Source organism: Vanessa tameamea, chromosome 28 (assembly GCF_037043105.1).
Source record: "Vanessa tameamea isolate UH-Manoa-2023 chromosome 28, ilVanTame1 primary haplotype, whole genome shotgun sequence".
NCBI lineage: Eukaryota > Metazoa > Arthropoda > Insecta > Lepidoptera > Nymphalidae > Vanessa > Vanessa tameamea.
Window position 1 is genome coordinate 1,161,981 of NC_087336.1, and position 23,782 is coordinate 1,185,762.

Consider the following 23,782-nt stretch of genomic DNA (forward strand, 5'->3'; position numbering starts at 1 on the left):
GAAACAGTTTTCTAACAGACTAAAAAACAATCACATATAATTTAAAAAAAAAAAAAAAACAAACAATTAACAATCAAAAACTGAAATTCGTTCAAATTTAGTGAATTCGATTCTATTAACAATAATATTTTTTACAAATATAATTATAAAAGTGATATTATTTTATTTAAAATTAAAAAAAAATATTATATAATACATAATTTTTAAGTGACACAATGTATTTACGTGTGTTAAGACAATAAATCCGACAGCTGATCCAAGATGGCCGCCGGCGTGCTTCTCCTACTTGCTTTCTGCACACGGTATGCGTTGTGCGATGATTACTTCAAGATGGTGAGAATCAATTATTTAAATACAGATAATAATCTCGACATAACTAGTTACGGTAAAAGAATAAAATTGTCAATTAGCGATATATGGGGCATAACAAACATGCTAGGATTCCATTGAATATCTTGAAATGAACTTTTCCAAGCGTATCTGTAGGGTTACCATTTAAATTTTGAAATTTGAACAAAAGTCCTAATATCTTAGTCACAATAATAAAATGGTTTTTAGTTAAGTATAATTAATTGTATTTTATTTGACCTAGAATTAATGGCAGTTCAAGTTAAGCCCTTTGCCTCCAAAATATGGAGGCTACAAAATATAAATAAATTGCAAGAAACTTATATTTTACATTAATTTCCGCCTTATAGTTAAAATGTACATATATTCTTGTAAAATTATTAAGCATATCAGCATTGACAATCCGGCTTAAAATTTCTAGCTCTTGTCGTAATTTATTCTGACTTAAATCCTTTAAAACAAAAACTAATGCTGTAAAATTTATAGCCATTAGGTAGTCTTGAGTGATAAATTAATTCAAGATTAAACTGTATAATTAGATCAATTAATTCTATACAGGTTTAAAAAAAAACTGATTTAACACTTATTTATAAAACGTTTTTATTTAAAAATAATTCCACTCCATTTCGAAATTTAAAATTGCATTCAAAGTTTTCCATCTAAACCGAAGTCAGATAAAATTGGAACGCGTCCGAACAAATGCGAACGAATGGTTATTATATATCTGTCTGTTGTTTTTTCTTGTGTTACAATTAAACTCTCAAAAATATTTTAAATTATAATCACTTTTTTGAGATTTCAATTGGACTTACAAGTCTTGAGGGGATGATGACACCCCTCATACATAATAGACATAAGAACTATAGGAAATATTAACAATTCCTCACATCACCAATGCGTCACCAAGCTTGAGAGCTTTTGTTAGGTCCCTTGTACCCTAAGTTACACTGGCTCACTGACCCATCAAACTGGAACACAACAAATACTAAGTATCGGTACCAACACAGACAGGCTTAACAGAAGGCATACATCAAATAAAAATCAAAATATACTGGATTCAAGTATTCCTCGTATTTGTATGTAAAATTTATGTATATAAAAGAGCTAATATATTATTGACATACTTGTCAAATTATATGTCATATTTCTCGTTAATATTCGTAGATGGCTTTAGCGGATACGATAATTGTGGATAGATTTCGAACGGGTTTATCGTAGACCTTACAATTATTAATAAAAATGTATGTCTACATGTTAAACGAATGGAATATGATGCATAAAAATAAGGAAAAATATAATATATTCTACAATTGATATCCTACAACAGGAATCACGTAACTCTCAACCAGTGAAAACAATTCTAAAATTCGATCGATTCCGGATATTTCCCCCGTACATACAAACAAACAATTCTTACCTCTTTATAATATTGTATTTATTATATAATTTATAATCTATTTACATATGATGGCTTTTTATGCATCTATCACGTGATAGCTACTGAACGTATCACTATGAGACTATCATCAACTGATGTAAAACCATCCGTTGGTAATTATCGGCCAGTAATTTTGAATTCCGTTGATAATTCCCTCAGTTTGCGAATTATTTGATGCCTAACAAAGCCAAATGTCTGTATTGACGAATTATTCTTTTTCTCAAACAAAAAAAAAACGAGTTCTAAAGTGATTAAAGTCGAAAAATCTGATGATATTTGTAATAATTTTCTATTTATCTTCTATCGTACTCATTTTCTTCAATCGTGTATCGAATACCTAAAAAATCTTATACAAAACCTAATAATCCCAGTAAGTATTTTTCAGTGTCATAAAAGCGTTTAAACTATTTTCAAAATTTAGTTAAAAGTAAGTTATGGCACCATGTAGGCACCTAGTCTATAACCTTAAGATAGTAACTCCGTATCTTAACATGTAAACCCGTTAGTCCAGCAGCTGATCTCTTTGAGTGTTGGATTACCGTCATTGTTCTATAAGAAAGAGAACAGGGAGTCGCTAGTACTTACGCATAAATATATCACGCGTAGTTGGTTTATCTAGAAGGGAATAACTCGTAACATCAAGTTTCTCGATTCGTCGAGTCAATAAATTCATCCTTCATAAAGGCATCCATTTCTCCTGCACATTTCCTTGTTGGCAAATATCAAAGGTTGTCGTAAAATTTGAAGATGCCATTAAAAAAGGACATATTTTCCTCTACAGTGGAATTAAAGTTGAGTACAAACACAAATCCAACACCACCGACTACGTTCTGAGCCGAGGTGCGATCTCATAGGAGACACCCTCAGGACGAACGTCACTCTCGAGCCCGAAAGGGTTCACCTTAAGGCAGAGTCTTAACACTCGCCCCAACGTTCGGTGACGCTGTAAAGGCCAGTGGGCCAACATCAATACTCAATCCAGATACAAAAAAAAAAAAACAAATCCAACGATCACTTACCAAAGGGTCAATTTGAGCACTTGCTATTAATAATAAAATAATAACAAAAAAATCCTTACATCTCACGTAATACCTGCTCAATTGCTTATTCAATCATTAATAGAGCCATTATGGAAATCAAACTGGACATTCGTAGAACACGATCGTAAAATATCACAGACTGATAAGCAATATTGGCTCTAATAATTATATCATTTAATGGATACAAGTGTCAGAATAGCGTAACACTGTAAATTGATTTACAACATTTCACGAGTAACATACGCCGTCAGCTCTTACAGCATTGGAGCGGTGTCATCTTTGACTCTAAAATATTACAAAGCGTTCATTATATTTCTAGTCACGTGAAGCATTTAATTATTGACTAGATTAATTACTTTATTAAGAAAAACAAATGAAAGTACGACCAGAGTTCTTTGCATAGATCAATGCACACTTAAACATTAGCTGATCCTGCGACTTTACGCGCACGAAATTTACTAAACATTACTTATAGCACACAAACCGTCACGCAACATCTTAACTCCTCGAGAGGTGAATTAACCTCCATACCAAATCTCATCTAAATTCGTCCAGCGGTTTAGGCATGAAGAGCTAACAGACAGAGTTACTTTCATATATATAATATTAGTAAAGATTGTAGTGTGTTTAATATGAACTATATATCAAATTAACATATGGTTAGTGGAAGGGCTTTGAGTAAATACTCCTCGCATATTCTATTGCCCAAGATATACTTAGTATTGTTGTGGTCCGATCTGAAGTGAGCAAGGCAGAGTAACTACAGGCACAAGGGACTAAAATCTGTGGTCTTATTACGGTTAGAGCTTAACTACTGGTTCTATCAAATATTTGTTGGGTATTGATATCAAATCAAATCAAAAGAATATAAATCAGTATCATAGAACTTATACAGTGCATAATACTCCATTTGCCATTAAAAAAACTTTAATTTAGTTTTAGTTACTCAGCGCATTTTCTACAAGCCGGGATAGCGCAGTGGTTAGAACGCGTGCATCTTAACCGATGATTTCGGGCTTAAACCCAGGCAGGCACCGTTGAATTTTCATGTGTTTCTTTGTGTTTATAATTCATCTCGTGCTCGGCGGTGAAGGATAACATCGTGAGGAAACCTGCATGTGTTTTATTTCAACGAGATTCTGCCACATGTGTATGCCACCAACCCGAATTGGAGCAGCGTGGTGGAATATGCCAAACCTCCTGAAAGGGAGAGGAGGGCTTAGCCCAGCGGTGGGAAATTTACAGGCTGCTAACGTAACTATTACTAACGTATTCTATCGCTAAAGAAATACTTATTATTGGTGAGTTCCGACTTGAAACTTAAGTAAAACCGTGACATAAACCCAATAACTTTTACCTAGTATATTTAGAATAGAAAATATAAGATATTTACAAGCCCGTCTTGTAGGTACCACCCACGCACCATATTTTCTACAGCAATACTTAGTATTCTTGTGCTCCGGTTTGGAGGATGAGCAGCCAGTATAACTACAGGTACAGGGGACATAATTTCTTAATTTCCAAAGTTAGCAACGTATTGGCGATGAAACGAATGCCCAAAATCATAAAAATTCAACCTTCAATAATCACATTTACGTCATAAAAATATCAAATCAAATTTACATAGATCAGATATTTTTTTTTAACTCAAAACAGAATCAGATGCTTAGAACCTCATTTTTGCTCCAGAAAAATATGACCATCATTGCTAAAGACGAATGTTATCGTTTCGGCAAATTAAAAGGATCGTTTATTAATGCCTTTATTTTGTACACATTAGCTGATGTGCTTCATAAAAAAATGAGCAATTTTCATTAAGAATTGACCCAAAAAAAACCCAGGCAATTGTCAAAATAACCAAAACAGCGGAAGATTTGTCAACAGTGTCATGGTACCTTAGCTAACCGTGAAGGTTACCGTAAAATACAAAAGACAACTCACTTAGTGTGGGTACCACCATGACTTGTTTTTGGGGTTATTACGTACAATTCAAATCTAATACCATAAATGTGAAAGTTTGTCAGGGAATAAACCGTATTTTAATTATACTTCACACACCTCGAATTATCCGACTATCGAGTACATACTACTGGTTTCCGAGAGGGACAGTAGTTTAGTAATAAGGAGGTTACGGGTGAGTACAAAACCACACTCACACGTATAATAATAGTAAATTTAATAATATATTTTTCTTTAGTAGTTAAAATGCTCGTCAACTTTGATCATGAGCGGTCGCAAAGAATTGTGGGGTCATATTTTTAAATATAGGAGCCAAATAGAAGTTTTCTGGTGTTGTATGATATTTAAAACATCTGTGGTTATCTCGGTAACTTTTAATCAAGATTTATTGTTAATAAAATGACGAATAAATTCTTAATACATTTATTAAGTATTTTCGTAAATTGTCTATTTTTAGAATGTTTTCGATTTGACGTATACGATTTTGCGTGCATCTGTGCAACGTCATCTATCAACATCACACCTTATAGAGCCCCGGTGTGCATATGCCAACTAATGGAATGGCAATCCAACAGGACCGCTAATACTTCAGGCTTAGGACATTTTTACATTACATTAACAGCCTGTAAATTTCCCACTGCTGGGCTAAGGCCTCCTCTCCCTTTGAGGAAAAGGTTTATCAGAGATACGTTAGGACATTTATCAGATACTATAGTTAAAATACTGTCATTTTCTAAACGAGCTATTGACAATTTTTATCAGAAAACCCTGATTACTTTTAAAATGAACCTGGGATTTAACAGAGAACTGCAACGATATTCTAGCGTCTGATTAACGGAGGCACTTCGATAAGTATAAGTATAAACTCCTATAACCTAGGAGCCAAAGAATCGTTAAGGTATAAATTTAAAGAAATATGGACTGTTGCTTCTCAATATATATTCTGTAATGTTTTGTATATACGGAAAAATATTAATGTTTTTATAAGAAAATGTGATTCTCATAACATTGGTACAAGGATCAAACACAATCTTGTTACTCCTGTTACTCGACTGCATAGAGTCAGTAACTCTTTTGTGGGGCAATGTATACGCTTCTACAACAGGATCCCAGAAAGCGTTCAAAATGCTTCTGTTGCCAAATTTAAAAAAATTGTTAAGGAACGCTTGTGTGCTATAGGTACTATACAATTAGTGAGTTTATGTTTGATAGCACACCTTGGGAACGATCGCCTCCTGGCTGTTTCTATTCATATACAATTATGTATCTACTTAATTTGACAAAAAAAAAAAGACCCGCTGAGTTTCTTACGCCAGTTCTTCTCAGGTCAGGGTGTTCCTTTTTCCGAACCGTTGGTAGTGTTTAATTTGACCATCAATAAGTAAGTGTGATGCTTCTATGTTGAATAAAGGAATTTTGAGTTTGAGTTTGAGTAAAAGTGAAACGTCTGAAGTATACGGCATATTTCGTCAATTAAAAACCGCTTACCATAGCGAGAGCTCATTGTGTTCCGTCTGTAATATTGAACAATGAACTGCTAAGCTCATGTACTACTTTCGATTGCGTACAAGAATTGAGTTTAAAAAAAAACTCTGTAGTACCTCTACAGATGTTTTTTTTCTGACAGAAGGAGCTCGAAACTAATTGACGTATTTCGCATATGAGTGTAAATGTTAAAAAAGTGATAAGCGAAATTGAATACAATAATAATAAAAATTATAGGATATAAGTATCAAAATGGCGCATCAGCGTGTGTCGGTTGTTACCATCTCACGAGAACACGAAGTGAATTCTCATAGAATTACACTGGTGATTTTTGCCAAAAATTCGAATATAAAATTTAAATTTGGAATGGTTTGGTAGCTGAAATTACAACACCATACAACGGTACAAATATCAATAACAAAATATATACATAAATAGATCAGTATAGGTTTATTTTTCGTTTGATTGCTACTAATTACATTACGTTTTTTTTTACATTAACAACCTGTAAATTTCCCACAGCTGGTCTAAGGCCTCCTCTCCCTTGGATGTAGCATATTCCACCACGCCGCTCCAATGCGGGTTGGAATACACATGTGGCAGAATTTCGTTGAAATTAGGCACATGCAGGTTTCCTCACGATGTTTCCCTTCACCGCCGAGCACGAGATGACTTATAAAAACAAATTAAGCACAGGAAAATTTAGTGGTGCGTGCTAGGGTTTGAAGGCATCGATTAAGATGCACGCGTTCTCACTTCACTTGGCCACCTCGGCTCAGTCCCACTGCTAAGGTATTTTTAAAGAGATTTGAAACACATTCTACGATGCTGGCCCCAATGGGTTAATTGAATACACATTCATCCGATGCATGCAGGTCTTGATGATTTCCATCACCGCCGAGCACGAGATGAGATTACAAAAATAAATAAACACCTGAAAAGTCAGCAGTGCCCACTATGGACTAGTTGGTACTGACTTTTCGGAATTGGGTCAAAACTAGCTTTATAACCGAATATTTGGTTAAAATTGTCAATGTTAACCACTAGGCCATTTCTATGTACATTCCTTTGATTATTTATATCTAAATATACTGTCAAAGCCGAGAACGTGTTGAAATAATGGCCAAAAGTTGGCCAGAAGTACACGCACACTAGTAAAATAGTATGCCGTTTGGCGAATGTCACGCACACCAAGATAACAAAGTTGACTCATATGTTTTATTTCTTTTGTAATGCGACATTCTATGTACCTAGATATATTATTAACTAGCGACCCACCCCGGCTTCGCACGAGTGCAATCCTGATAATGCAATCACATAAAAATGTGTTTATTTATGACATCACTTTAGAAACATCTAAAATTATCAGTGTGTCTCTACTAAATTATGCATGTATTGCACATATAAACCTTCCCCTTGAATCAATTTATCTATTATAATAAATAATAAATATCGGACAACATCACATGCATTACTTTGATCCCAATGTAAGTAGCTAAAGCACTTGTGTCATGGAAAATCAGAAGTAACGACGGCACCACAAACACCCAGAGCCAAGACGACTGAGAAAACTAATGAACTTTTTCTACACCGACTCGGCCGAGAATCGAACCCGGGATCTCGGAGTGGCGTACCCTATGAAAACCGGTGTACACACTACTCGACCACGGAAGTCGTCGGATCTATTAATAAAACCGCATCAAAAATCAAAATCGTCGTTGTGTAATTTTAAAGATCAAAGTTACAGACAGACAGCGCTGAGCGACTTTGTTTTATACTATGTAATGGTGATCCATGGTGTAGAATATACCTTTTTTCCCCTATAATCACCACTAACCATCAGCAATTATTATTAAGATGGATGCCACGAACAATAATAATTTGCGACGATTCATATAATTCTATTATTTAAAACGTCCTTCGTTGCGCGTGCGCGGCCACGAATTACCTTAACCGTGTAAGATCACGAGCTGCTACCGGTCATCATCTTGAATCATCATTATGTTTCTGAGTCAGTCATTCAAAATCAAAGTCATTCTCAGTAATTTAGCTTTTATAGTATCAGAGTACTTGTAATGTAGGTAAACAAATTGTCATACCTTCGAGACGTTACAATTATCTCTGTTAGACAAAACACAATAAGCAGTGGTACCGTTGAATAAGGGCCTTTCTGTCTTCAATTGCCACGGGACTTAAGCTTAACTTATGTCAGCCTCCAATTTGATAGATGAGGAGGCGAATAATTTGCAGCGACTCGCAAATGAAAATTTATATTATGAAAATATCAATAAATACGCAACAAATCAGGTACCGATAAAATATATTGCCCCTGGGACATCCTGAGCTTTGAGGTCTGGGTTCACTGCACCTTTCCCTATAACAGCTTCGCCAGTAACAAAAAGTTAATGTTCATAAAGTCTGCTATTATTAACTTTGGACCTATTCTTCAAACTAGACTAGCCAACTGCACAGGATATATAGATATGTGCGCCAACTTAAGTGCACTTTTTATACCTCGTTTTCATAATCCTAGTAGTACGACAAAAGCCATACAACCGGCAGTATTCAGGCAAACAATTAACAATATTAGGATAATATGCTTCTATACATTTTTCAAAGTACTGTATTGTAACTAATTTGTGTTTGTTCTTTTATAGGGCGTGAATACAAATTCAGCAGAAGCCACACAGTTTCTTAGAGAATATGATCGAGAAGCTTCTGGAATGTGCTACAGGTAAAAAGTTATCTTCTCTGTTTGATAAATATAAATAATCTTTACACAGGCCTTACCCAGCAGATCTCATTGCTGGTCTCTGCATAGAACTGCTCCAGTATGATTTAGATTTGTCAAAATTTCATCCCACGTATGAAGGTTTTTTAGACATTGGTTCATCATTGGTTCTTACGTAGATTTCCAAGATTTCCAAGAAAACCTTTATCTACAATTAACATCGACGTATTCTTATATAGTAATTTCACCTGAGAGAAATTTCGTATTGTATCTATAATTCTTGTATCTATTTCGTATTGTATCTTAATATTTTGTAAACAATAATTTCCTTAGTAATCATTTCATCTGAAAAGTATTTCCTTCTAACATTTGGTAATTTGAAAAACAATCTTGAATTTTTGAGGAATTGTAATCCATACCAAAATTAACTCTTAAAGAATGAAGGTGTGATTTGTTCCGTTGCTAAAGATTAAGTTGAGTGAGTCAGTTCACTCATATACAACAGATACATCACTATTTAGGTCATTGGTGACGCATTGTTCTCGTCGCGCCTTTTTTCTTATCCCTAGGAAAAATCGAACGAAGGGAGCGAGCGACCTTTGCCTTCTAATATAAAAAATAAATGTATTATCTAATTTTTATGCAGTTTTACTGTCTATAAATTAATTAATGAGTTAAATTCAATGTCAATTTTAAGGTTGTTTATTATATACAACGATACGATTTGGTACAAATTATAAACAATGCACATGAAACATCATGATGAGACAGAAAAGGTCACAAAGATCACACAAAGGACCCAATTTTATGTAAGATTTTGCTTGTGTGACCATAAAGATACATTCTTGCAAATGAAAGTGTCATTTACTGGGAACATCCGATCAATTTACATACTTCTATGAATATTTACTATATACTATACAAGAGATTCCTAATGCACGAATAATATAATACTTAAACTGTTCAGGGTTACTATGTCACAATGGAAATTCGTCACAAACATCACTGAGTACAATCGACGACGAATGCTGGAGGAACTGGCTCTGAGCTCCAAATTCGAAAAGTTATCTTGGAGGAAGGCAGCAGCTTATGATGCATCCAGATTATCAGACCCTCAAAGTAGGAGACAACTCTCCAAGATCATACAAGCCAGTCGTTCCAGTTTATCCGACGAAAAGTTTACGGAGGTATTTTACGGGTTACTTTTATATTTTTTAAAAATTGACGAGCATTCACTGTACAGGCCGTCTGATCATAAATACTCTTTCAAATTAAATCACCATTTGATATATAATGCTTCATATTGCTTTTAGGCAGTTAAATTCTTTCATTCATTCAGATACTGGTATATTCATATATTTTTATTTATTAAGAATTATTAACTTTGAGGCCTTAAATATACTTATAAAAATAGAAAATAGTTACAATATAAATCATGACAAGTATCCTCTGGACAAAAATGAACCAGCCCTCCTGTCACCAGTGGAAGCAATAAGGCGAGATGTTATACTTTTAATGACGGTTTTTGTACAATATCATATATTGAATAATTTATAATAACTTAAATTAACAAACTTAACTCGTCAAATTTTAAAATATAAAGCTGTAAAATAACAATAAGATATTACTTATTACGATTAAAAACTTGGTTGGTTCAAAATAGATTTTCTAGAGAACTGCAGCATTATAACCAAGTTATAATATTATTTAGAGAATTAACTACATCAGCTGTTCTTCCATTACCAGATTCATCAACTAATAACAGAAATGAAGGAGATATACAATTCAGCAAAGATTTGTCCATTCGGCCAAAAGCCATACGACCCTCATGTCCCAAGAGTATCGTATCCCACGGACTTCCCTGAAACGAATCGTGGCTACCAACCTTACCAGCTCACAAATCAGCCATACCAACATTACCAACCTTATCAAGAAAACCCCGAGTATCCAAACTACTGTGACATGCAATTGGATCCAGAAATTTCTAGAATTCTCGCGCATTCTAGAATCGAAAGCGAATTGCTGTACGTGTGGACGAGTTTTAGAGATAAAACTGGTCCAAAGTTGAAGAATCGTTATATGAGATATGTACAACTGGCTAACGAGGCTGCCGTTAATACAGGTAACTTTATTAAATAACTTTCTAAATTTTCTCATTAATATTATTAACTGTATTATAATATTAGATGTTCATCTTATTAAGAGTAAAAAGTAAGTCACTTCAATATGCGCTATGTTCTGGTTAATGTTTTATTAAGGAATCTGTTTTGATGCTGGGTGTCCCACAAGGTTAATTTTAGTTCATTTTTTATTTTACATCTACACAAATCGTTTGCTTGATAAAAGTTACCAATGGTTTTAAGAAAAAGTTTGTCGTTGATCTTATACCCAATTTAAAATAATTATATATGCATTATTGGTTATTCTTAATATTATTTTTAGTTAAATTTTATTAAGGACCAACATTTGTCTTCCCTTAATGAGTAATACTTTCATCCTATTCCTAATAATACATCTTCAATGACATATGAAAGCAACATATGATATATTTATCCAGCCATTTCATCTCAGTATGTCGTGACGGGTATTTTATTTACAGGTTACAGAGACGCTGGTGATCAGATGCGGTCTGCGTATGAAGACCCTTCGTTCAGGGCGAGTGTTGAGGAAATATTCAACCAAGTTGCACCGCTCTATAAACAGTTATTCACATATGTACGTCGGAAGCTGGTGCTGAGATATGGTGAAACCAGCGTTAGACCTGATGGTCCGATACCTGCGCATCTACTGGGTCAGTATTATGAAATATTATTTACTGGTCTCCAGAGCCTTAACCACGTTTGTTTGTAGAGAGAGGGAGGTTTAGGTAGGGTTCTGAACCCTTGAAAAAGTGTTATGATTGATTGAGAAATAAATACGTCAAAGTGTGATAAACAAAGTCACTTTCGAATATAAGGATTTTAAGAAAACAATATGCATTTCAGATCTTTAAAAACAGAAATATCAAGAAATGTTTATTAACGCTATAACAATTTCGTCAAGTATCGAAAAACAACAACACAACTAATATTAAACACATTTATTTGTTAAATATTTTACTCGAATATAAAATTAATTGAGTTACATAAGTACCGCGTTAAATGGTGTCAAGAATGCTATCAAAATTTCACCGTCAAAACGAATCTCTGGGTGTTAAAATGTCCATTTGAATCCCTGACGTCAGTGGGGGCAATATTATTAAACGAAAAAATGGGTGATTTCGAAATAAAGTCGAATATTAAACATTTACTTAGTTTAGACACAAAGCTCGTGCAATAAATAAAGTTAGCAAAGATATCTTAGGGAAGAGCCTGGTCATCCTAGATGGATCATAAGAATAATCTGTGTCAAGGATGACCAGCCTACCTCCTTCATTATTGAAAATTAAGTAATGACACAAATAACCATTATATCTTATATTGACTTATGAATGTAAAGAAATAATCCAATTGGAAAGGAATTTCAGACAATACAGTAATAAAAACTATAATAAATGCTTATATTTTAAGGTAACATGTGGGCACAAAACTGGAAGTCAATTATGGATCTGGTGATGCCATTTCCTCAAGCGCCAAACATCGACGTCACTTCTGATATGCTGCGGCAAGGTTTTACGCCACTGAGGTAATTTTATTATATTTTTTTCTTTAACACACGTAACTGAAAAATCTCATTAGTTTCTGATTGGCATCAGTATTTGACTGGCTCAAGTAAAATATTAGTATAGATTATTTACTTTAACGATGTTTTTAAAATAAAATGATAGATAAACGCAATATAAAAAAAAATTAAAAGTCAAGTTAAGGTCAAGGTCAATTGTCTTCTAGAATGTTCCAAATGGCAGAGGAATTCTACACATCGATGGGCTTGAAACCGGTACCACCTGAGTTCTGGCGAGGGTCAATGCTGGTGAGACCTCCGCAGCGTAGTGTGCAGTGTACTGCCAGCGCTTGGGACTTCTGCAACAGGATCGACTACAGGTTTTATCTAGTTAAATATTATACTATTGGTTAGGAAATTATACGTTGTATTTCAAGTAATTTAAATTGTCACCCGTTCCGATATTATACAGAATATTATTGCAATGAGAGTTTTTTTATTGATTAAAAGTATATTGAGAGAAGCTGCTGGAAAAATTAAGGACTATTTTTTATTGTATCAGTAGGTCGGGTAAACAGATCGTCTGGTGGTGAGTGGTCATCACCGCCCATATACTAGATATAGATTAGTTATGTCGCCAAAGAAATATTAACCATTCCTAACATCGTTAATGCACCTTGTGAACTGAGATGTTATGTCACCTTTACCTATACACTGGCTCGCTTAATCTTCAAACTGGAACACAGGAATACTAAGTATTGCGGTTTGGTAGGAGAAAATGTAATGAGTGGTTAGTACCTACCCAGACGAGCTTACACAAAGCCTTACTACCAAGTGTATATACTATCCATAAAAAAAGTATGTTTTCATATTTGACGTATTCGTAATTCTCATTTTTTACATAGACTTAAATCTTTTATTTTAATATATACTAGAATAATAAATAATACAAAATAATACTCCATATAAATTATAAAAGGTACCTTTCATTCTGTATTTCAGAATTAAACAATGCACAGAGGTAACGATGCAGGATCTAATATCTACCCATCACGAGATGGCACACATCCAGTACTATTTGCAATACGCTGAACAACCTCAACTGTTCAGAGATGGAGCTAATCCTGGTTTGTACCTCTTGTGATATAGGTAAGCGGACTGGCTAATAAGCCACATGGTGGTAAGTGGACACCACCGCCATTGACTTTGGCGCTGTAAGAAATAATCATGCCGTACTTGGCCAATGCGCCACCAATCTTGGAAACTAAAATGTTAGATACCTTGTGCTAGTAGTTCGGCTTCAAGGCACTCTTTAAACCGGAACACAACAACCCACAAACAAAATACTAAGTATTGCTGCTTGTCGTGCTTAGGCAAAAATCTTATACTTTATATTTTTAATATACTTATTTTTGTTACCTTCTAAAATTTGTCATTAATATTATTAACTGTATTATAATATTAGATGTTCATCTTATTAAGAGTAAAAAGTAAGTCACTTCAATATGCGCTATGTTCTGGTTAATGTTTTATTAAGGAATCTGCTTTGATGCTGGGTGTCCCACAAGGTTAATTTTAGTTCTTTTTTTGTTTTACATCTACATAAATCGTTTGCTTGATAAAAGTTACCAATGGTTTTAAGAAAAAGTTTGTCGTTGATCTCATCCCTAATTTAAAATAATTATATATGCATTATTGGTTATTCTTAATATTACAATAGTTTTTAGTTAAATTTTATTAAGTGCCAACAATTGTCTTCCCTTAATGAGAATAATAGTAAATTTCATCCTATTCCTAATAATACATCTTCAATGACATATGAAAGCAACATATGATATATTTTTCCAGTCATTTCATCTCAGTATGTCGTGACGGGTATTTTATTTACTTACTACGGGTATTTACTTGGTAAAAGTGATTGGGTTAACTGCCCAAAGTTGACAGTATCTAAACTCTCGTGCCTCAAAAAGTTCCGGTCGTGTGTACATGACAACTAATCGGAATATATCGTAATCCCACAGTTGTCTAGTCTCGCTAGAGAATTGTTGCAATGGCTTAAATCGGACTTCATGAAATTATCATAATAATAGGAATCATTACTGAACAATTTCGATTTTTTTTTTTTTTTTTCTTCTAGCCTTCCATGAAGCTGTAGCCAACGCCGCGACTCTGTCTGTGTACAACCTGCCGCATCTTCAAAGAGTTGGGCTTTATCAAAACAAGTAAGCATATAAGAATCATCAGATTATCTATGTAATGATAAAAAAACTCTTCAATCAAACATATAATCGTAGGATGTATTTGAAGTAAAAACATAGCCTCCAATAATTATTAAAAAATAAATCCTTTTTTATAATCTACATTTACTAATAATTATTTTTAATGTTATTTGACGAAACATTGCAGTCACCTTTTAACATATTTTAATTCATTTTAATTGCGCAGAATTAATATGTCATCGTCGAAAGCAATAACAATTAAAAATCAATATAGAATTGTGTAATTCAAATCCACATATTACTGATATTTTCCAAAAACCACAAAGAAAAACTCTTTGAAATGTTCAAATTGTCAAAAGCCTTACTTAATTCCAAAGTTGCTTAATTTACACATTTCTTTGCTTTACAGAACCCACGATCCTTACGAAGTCAGCATGAACTTCCTCATGTCGATGGCGTTAGAGAAAGTAGCGTACTTACCGTTCGCGTTTATGGTTGATCAGGTAATATGACATTGCGTAAAACACGACGAAAATACAATTATTAATTTTATTCGAGCGCTTTTTGTATCCTTAATTCGATATTTTGTAACGTTGTTTATGAAAAATAGTATTTGATACACATAGTTTACTTCGTGGTAGAGCTTTATGCAAGATATACCCGCTCAGAATATATTTTATTTTAACTTACAAAAATATGTTGTCTTCTATCTTACTATTTATTAAAACCTCCAAACTCCTAATTGGTTCTACTCGGTAGAATCTACATTCCGATTCGGTAGTAGATTTACGTTCAATAGAGTCGTGTAAAATGACGAATCCAAAAGTGCTTCTAAAGGCCAGCATGAATAAAGTATATTTTGATTTTGATTGAACATAAGTTTAAGCTGCATTTAACAACTTCTTCAAGCAAGTTGCAAGATGAAATCGTTGTCTAGCCAAATTTGACTCTTGGAAAACAAAGTCCAAAATATGGAATTTCGTTTATATTTTGGGCCTCTTACTCGATAACATTTTGTCTTCTAGAATAGCTGTATAATGTAGGAAGTTCATTATTTCAGTGGCGTTGGTCGGTATTTGAAGATGGAGTTCAGAACATGAACACAAAATGGTGGCAAATGAAATTGAGATATCAGGTTTGATTCCTTTTATTATTTTCCGCCGTTCGTATTGTATTTCTCAATCAGATTAATCTTAATTTGTCCAAGTACTTATCTTTTCTTCGATTTCTATTCCATTCATATTTATGATGTTTCAATATTTTGAAACGATTCAATAATATAAATTATTCTTTAATATTTCTCAATCATATGAGGGATATGATGATCTTAGCTTTTTAATAATCTGTTTAGCTGCGATGGATGTTCATTGATTAATTCTCATGAATTCAATTTAAATTTATATATAAATATTATCAAAATTACGAAGAAATATTTAAAAGATTATACTTTCATTTTAAATTTGACAAATAATCAATTTACTTCAATTATTATTATTATCACTAGACTTAAAGAAATATTTTGCAATCACAGGGCGTGACACCTCCAATTGCGAGAACGGAAGCGGACTTCGACCCTGGATCCAAATATCACATTATATCTGACCAGGTAAGGTTTTATACTTGTGTAGATTAAATTGTGCCTTTGCCTATTGGTGATTTACTGAAATTTAAAAAAAAAAACCATTGTGAGTTACAATCGAAAATCAAATATCATCAGGATTTTATCTAAAATTGGCAATTAATACACAAAAATTTTATGTTACACAGGAATATATCAAATACTTCCTAGCAACAATCCTGGAGTTCCAGATATTTGATCAGCTCTGCACAGTCTCCGGTCACAGCGGTCATCTGCATGAATGTGACATTTATAGAAGCAGGGATGCTGGTAGATTACTAAGGTAAACTCTTACTTGTAAATTTGGTAGTGTTCACAAATCCTTTGCCCAATTCAACTTAAGTGGCCTTTTTTGTGTTGATACACTGCTGTGCAGACATCTTGATATAAATTTTCCGTAGGATTGTGTGTTACAAACAAGTTCTTTCATTTTCAATTTCAAAAAGCACGTATAGTCCGTCTTGCTCCTGAAATCTACCCTGTCGTGACGAGTTTGCTGTCCCATCGGATTGTGATAAAATCACTCTCTGAGTGTATACTTTTATTAACGCGAATATTTGTACACGACTTATATCCGCGCCTAGTTAGTCTCTCTGTAGGATGGTCGTTCTCAAGTGTCAACAGGACCCTCAGCATTCAAACCAGAAAATTTACAATCAAATTATTGCTATTTGACGTTAGAAGACTTCATCAATTCTTCGTAGTACGTGGTGCTTTCCCAGATAAGTTACAAAGGTAACTCATCTGGGAAAAGTAAACCGAGCTCAAGATGGCGACATAGATGTTCCATAAATAAACCAGCTACTGTCGATCAAGCTCAAATTTTTCCATTAAATTTTCCTAGATGGTTCATTTTAAGCTGGTAATAGTTACACGTAGAACTGAGTTTGATAATATGAGAATCATGTGATCATAATATATTATTACATAATTTTCAGTGAAATTATGCAGCCAGGAGCGTCTAAGTCCGCATCAGACATTATCAGGAGTATGACTCGAGGCAAGACGAATAGGATCTCACCGGAATCGCTCGTAAGGTAAGACAATTAAGTATTTATCTGTGTATGCGAGATTTATTTATATTAAAATCTTAAATATATTTTATTTAAAAAGATTATTATACTATTAGTGAGTTCGTAGTTGACACCAGCCCACCTTGGGTATTAAACGATGGTCTCCTCCTATTTGATATATGGCATATATTATGTAAATAATGGCAAATTGTGAAAGAAAAAAAATACCGTTGAGTTCATTTTGTAAGTTCTTCCCAGGTCAGGATATTTTCTATCCGAACCGATGGCACCGTTTAGTTTGGCAATCACTAAGTAAGTGTAGTGCTTATAGAATAAATAACTTTCATTTGATTCGATTTAATTTTCAAATCAATAAATATAAAAAAATGTACAATCATGTACGTGGAATGTTAAATAAATAAATAAATATTGGACAACATCACATACATTACTCTGATCCCAATGTAAGTAGCTAAAGCACTTGTGTTATGGAAAATCAGAAGTAACGACGGTACCACAAACACCCAGACCCAAGACAACGTAGAAAACTAATGAACTTTTTCTACATCGACTCGGCCGGGAATCGAACCCGGGACCTCGGAGTGGCGTACCCGTGAAAACCGGTGTACACACCACTCGACCACGGAGGTCGTCGATGGCAAGGACGCTAGCAAAACAGCATTTATTGATCAATTTTTGACGGAACCGAGTTTGCAAATGGAGGGATTATTAGGATTGTTCAGCTATGAGATATTAATAGACTAATAATCAACGACCTGTAAATGTTTGATAAGAAATTTAAGAGCTAAAGAATAATTTACCTTTTCAGGTACTTCCGTCCTCTGGAACTCTGGCTTCGAGTACAAAATCGTGACGAGCAGATTATTGGCTGGAATTCGAACTACCACGACGTCGCTCTCTTCGCCCCGCAGAAGGCGTCCGCTTATAAAAGTTATCCGTCTGTTTTGTTACTAATATACTTAATTGTATTGTTTTGATTTAGTATTGTGATTAATAAATTTTGTTTTATTATAATTGTTTTATTTTGTCATATATTGAAGAACCAACTAACAAAGATACGATATTGATTATCTTTTGAGCCAGGAACCTTCCCGTACTTTCGTAGAACCAAATTATAACAATCAGAATTGCTTAAGATTATTTAGAGGAGAAATATTTTGTTTTGTATAAATAGGTCTGGCAAAGGACTCCTGATAAGATCCTCCTGATAAGATAGACAGGATAAGTTCATTTGTAATGCATTATTACGCTATTATTATTATTAAGCTGTGATTTAAATTGCGTTTAGGTTGCTTTTAAACGGCTATTGGATCAACTCTCCCTTGCCACGCTGTTAAAATGGGTTTCGCACACTTCATGAAACTATTGAATTCTGCATTCTTGGCAACATTTCATGCAGTATGTGTTACGCGACGGTGCTGAGAACGGCTTGTACCCAGCATACCGAAATATCCACTAAACAAACAGAGGTACCGGCTCTTACGGGCACCTTTTTCGTATGCTGCCGTGACTTCCCGAGGATTAAACCTTACCCAGTCCGGTCACATGATTAATGCTTATCGTTTAACTGTTCTGGAGGCTAATTAAACATTATCAAAAGAATAAAGGCAGTATTTTACGTAGCTATAAGGCATTCAATAGCTGACACATTTTAACTTTAAATACATGAAAAGACACAATACATCATATGCCACACAACTGAAAACGAATACTCAATGAGTTTTTAAATGTCGTTATAACCGCAAAGAAAGCGCATTCTCGTCGTGCGCAGTCGGTTTATTTGAAGTTCGCCGACTCCTTTCTCACGAGGCTGTTATGATCGATTATCTGTTATATATATTTCTTAAATGAAGAAATTTTGTCGGTTTTACGGTTGAGATGATATTCTTTGCGTGGGAACTTATTCAAAATTCATATATTTTAGCGTATGGTTAATTTTTCGATCGTAGTCCACCTTCTTCCCGGGGATTAGGGGATTCTCTGTACGCCGGGAACGTCGCTAGATTTGAGACCCGCAGATTTGAGACCCACAGAGATGGTTCAACAGACAACAGCGATCCCGAACAGACAGATAGAACTTAAAGCACTATTTATACAGTTTTAATAAATTTGCCTGGTTTTATATTATTAATAAGATTAATGAATTTATCATGGACATATATATATATATATGTATAATGTATATAAATTTATATATATTGACTGCATGCTCCGATATCGCTGAGATAAAAAAAGCGTTCAGATTGAGTTTTCTCTTGGACTACATAGGCGTAATTAGTTGCAGATCATAAATTATTATAACATATAATCATACTGTACAACTGGACCGGAAGTTTTTTTTTTTATTTAATTCAAAAGTGGTCACATATCTACTTTGTTCGGCTTAATTAAAAAAATTATCTTAAAATTAAAATTAATTTATTTCTGATACACCGCTACAGAAAAATATATTAAAAAAAGGGACACACAATTTTATAACAATAAGATGTCTGCACATCAGTGTACCGACACAAAAAGGAAGGTCACACAGCTTGTGTTGAAACGGAGAAGCGTACAGTGACCCCCAAAGTGTACCGCTGTTTTTCAGCTCACATGGAGCTATTTCTAATTCCAACATAATAAAAAAATAAAAATCAACGTAATCAATTACAAATATTTGACTTAATTAGGTCCTCTTAATTAGTATTTACTTGCCGTTTCGTTAGTCCAATGATCACACATAAGGCCGCAAATCATGAGGCCCTGGGTTCAAACCCCAAATCGTGATCGTGCGGTAACATCCCGAAGTTTGGAATTTGGGATACATTTTTGTGCCTCGAAATGCACATAAAACCATTGGTCCTGCGCCTGAGCTCAATCCGGGCGTGTCGGATTTACCGTCCCACTGTCAGAGTAAGGATACAGAAGGTAAGTCACAATATATTTACAACAGTATTACGTATGTTCAGATTAACATTGATCACTTTGATATGATCAGTTATAATCATTGTATATGAGCCGAGATGGCCCAGTGGTTAGAACGCGTGCATCTTAACCGATGATTTCGGGTTCAAACCCAGGCAGGCACCACTGAATTTACATGTGCTTAATTTGTTTATAATTCATCTCGTGCTCGGCGGTGAAGGAAAACATCGTGAGGAAACCTGCATGTGTCTAATTTCAACGAAATTCTGCCACATGTGTATTCCACCAACCCGCATTGGAGCAGCGTTGTGGAATATGCTCCATACCTTCTCCTCAACGGGAGAGGAGGTCTTAGCCCAGCAGTGGGAAATTTACAGGCTGATTATGTAATCATTGTATGTGCACGAGAACTGAGGATAAGCTTCTAACACCAAGTTTCCGACTCCGCAAAGTCAATAAATCCTTCTTGAAGCAAGGTATCCGTTTCTATAAAAAAATGTGCAGACATTTTCAACTTTGCCGTTTCATAAATTCGAATCATTTTTAAAAAATACATTGGTAAAGAAGGCATATTATTCGATACAAGATTATATTGATGATAAAAAATAGTGAAGCTAATACTTGTTGACTTCCAGGCAGGATATATAACATACATATATAATTGTATTTAACTAACATGACATTGTATTTTTGTGAAATGTTGAAAATGAGTAACTACTGAATTTCTTGCCGGTTCTTCTCGGTAGAATATGAATTCCGAAAAAGTGGTAGCTTCAATTTAGTTTGTTAAATGACGTTTCCAAAGTGCTCGTAAAAGCCTACTTGGATAAAGTATATTTTGATTTGAATTTTGCGATGTGCTTTACGTCGTACGTAATTGGTTTGTCTTCCTCGAGATCGGAAACGACGTCATCTTCATAATTGACTTCACTAAACTTACTGTGATATAATAACGCAGGAATTCAGTGAACTGGTTCATTCAATGTTGTTTTAATTTAAATATTTTAAATGAAAATAAAATGATCTCAATTTACTACGCGTAGTATTACGTTAAAAATTTCGAAATACACGTTTCCCGGATATGAAACAAATTCCTTAACTCGTATCCTGCGAAATCAGAGGAGAAATCGGTTTCACGTCCAATTTTGCTTGAGTAATCACAATGAATGTGTCAGCCGTTTGTGTGGAGCCGAGATTAGTAAGAACGCGTGCATCTTAACCGATAATTGGGGGTTCAAGCCCAGACAAGTGGAACTTTCATGAGCTTAATTTGTATGAAAACATCGAGAGGAAAACGCATGTGTGAAATTCAATGCATTTCGTCCACATTCGTATCCACCAGCCGGCACTGGATCAGCGTCGTCGAATAAGTCCTAAACCCTGCACTCCTCGCTATTGCGAACAGTAACGCGACGTCTTCCTTACTGTCTTCTCGGCCTTAAATAGGACACGCAATGACCCCACCTAACGCGTCCACGTCTCAAGGATTACGCCTTATGTTTTAAGCGTCAGGTGTCAGAGCTGAGCTGAGACACGTTCGTTGTCTTCACCGAGCAGGGTCTATACTATTCCATACCCGCTCTACCGTTTCCTAGGCTCTATCAGTGAGACCGTCATGTTACAGATACCGTTACGGTCTTATTTGTCATGTCATGTCATGTTCATCCGGAGTAACGCCAAAGTAAACGGCTGCGCTAGAAAAGAGAAAGTTTATGATATAGATAGGCTGAAGAGCAAATGGGCCACCTAATGGTAACACCCATAGACATTAACGCTGCAAGAAATATTAAGTATTCCTAACATCACCAATGCGCCACCAACCGTGGGACTTAGCTCCCATATGTCCCTTGTGGCTTCAAACCGTATTGCTGTCAGGCGGTAGATAGACTTAGACCCAGACAGACTTGCACAAAACCCCACCATAACCTTATACTTTATTGTACGCTACAAAGAGAAAATAAATAAATAAAACATGGATACAGCCTAACTAAAAGAATCGTACAATTTTGGGGACCTCATCGCTACATAACGATCTCGTCCAAGCAACCAACGGTGTAGGTTATGTTTCAGAATATGCGATGGGTGGTGCTGTAATAATAAATAAAATAACATTAATCTATAACTAAAACTAATAAATAAATTTTAATATAGAATACACATATTATATATCAATAAAAACATTAAAATAAAATTACTAGTATATAAGTAAGTATACTATAGATCCTCGAACATAAAGAGAAAGAAAAAAATAATAAAAATTAATAAATATATTGGTGATAAGACTTTGGAGACAAAAATTGATAATTTACAAGTTTTTTTATCGGTAGAAACATGTTTTATAAAGTTTTCTAAAATCAAACTTCAAAACTCCATTATTAAAAATATTCTGTCAAATGTGACGTTTGAATTCGATGCTAAAATAATGATATAAAAATGCAAAAAACCCATGAATATGTAAATTATTAAAATAAATACATTTTAATAAAGGACATTATTTTTTTAAGTATGTCGTAGAGAAAGCTGAAATTTTTAAGCTGTTTGCGCTGCAAATGCAAGGAACCTTTCCTTTGGAGGGGGGTTTTTAAAGCATAACCATGCAGATACGGTTCTTATAGTCGCTTATGGATAAATAACAATGATTGTTTTACAAGTTTTATAAACAAATTTTACCGAGAAGAAACGATAAGAAATTCAGTAGTTATTTATTAGTAATCCGTACGCAGAAATTGTTACTTGCAATTCAATAAATTTAAACATATCGTTCAAGAAAATCGAATGGTGCTAATATACTTTCTCCTTTTTTAACTACCACAGATATATTTATATATATAGTCTATTAATGATCTGTAAAAAAAGTAAACGAATATAAAATTCTACATCAAAAATTATATTATAATTTTTGAGTAATTTATTAGTCCTGGCTATTGGTAGAGGGTAGTACTTACTACTTAATCGATAAAAAATCAAAGGGTAGATCATTTATATATTTAGATCAGCGTTGCAGAACTACGATAGTTTGACTATCGATAGTTGACCTCGAAAACTATACAGGATATCGATAGTATCGATAGCTCTCCGTGAGCAATACTATTGATTACGGCATTACTATCGATAATATTGCTCATGGGGAGCTATCGATACTATCGATAGTATTGACACGTGACAATACTATCGATAAACTATCGATACTATCGCTAACACCTTAACTATCGATAGCTAGTCTATCGATAGTCTACCGATAGTGGACTATCGATATGCAACACTAATAGATACACTGTCGCACTACAAAAGAACTAATACAAACAAGCAAAATATTATCTTAGTGTGCGTGACAGCTACGCTTGACACTCGCGAAACGTCAAACTAC

General features: G+C 34.3%; 1 protein-coding gene across 1 annotated transcript; it reads left to right on the top strand.

Moving 5' to 3' along the window:
• The first annotated feature begins 93 nt into the window (after window positions 1-93).
• On the top strand, window positions 94-18,525 carry LOC113396805 (angiotensin-converting enzyme-like). Its single transcript, XM_026634868.2, has 15 exons — window positions 94-333; window positions 8,928-9,004; window positions 9,969-10,188; window positions 10,748-11,123; window positions 11,601-11,792; window positions 12,550-12,664; window positions 12,868-13,020; window positions 13,643-13,767; window positions 14,778-14,862; window positions 15,269-15,362; window positions 15,920-15,994; window positions 16,391-16,465; window positions 16,627-16,760; window positions 17,416-17,514; window positions 18,320-18,525. The coding sequence occupies exons 1-15, from the start codon at window positions 262-264 to the stop codon at window positions 18,486-18,488; spliced, it is 2,061 nt and encodes a 686-aa protein (XP_026490653.2). The 5' UTR covers window positions 94-261; the 3' UTR covers window positions 18,489-18,525.
• Window positions 18,526-23,782: the final 5,257 nt, after the last annotated feature.

What these genes read in the sequence shown, in the direction of transcription:
- LOC113396805 (XM_026634868.2), top strand. Translation starts at nt 262, where the DNA reads ATGGCCGCCGGCGTGCTTCTCCTACTTGCTTTCTGCACACGGTATGCG. An exon ending in AAATGAAATTGAGATATCAG is followed by an intron (nt 15,995 to 16,390) that starts GTTTGATTCCTT and finishes TTGCAATCACAG; the next exon opens with GGCGTGACACCTCCAATTGC. An exon ending in ATCACATTATATCTGACCAG is followed by an intron (nt 16,466 to 16,626) that starts GTAAGGTTTTAT and finishes TATGTTACACAG; the next exon opens with GAATATATCAAATACTTCCT.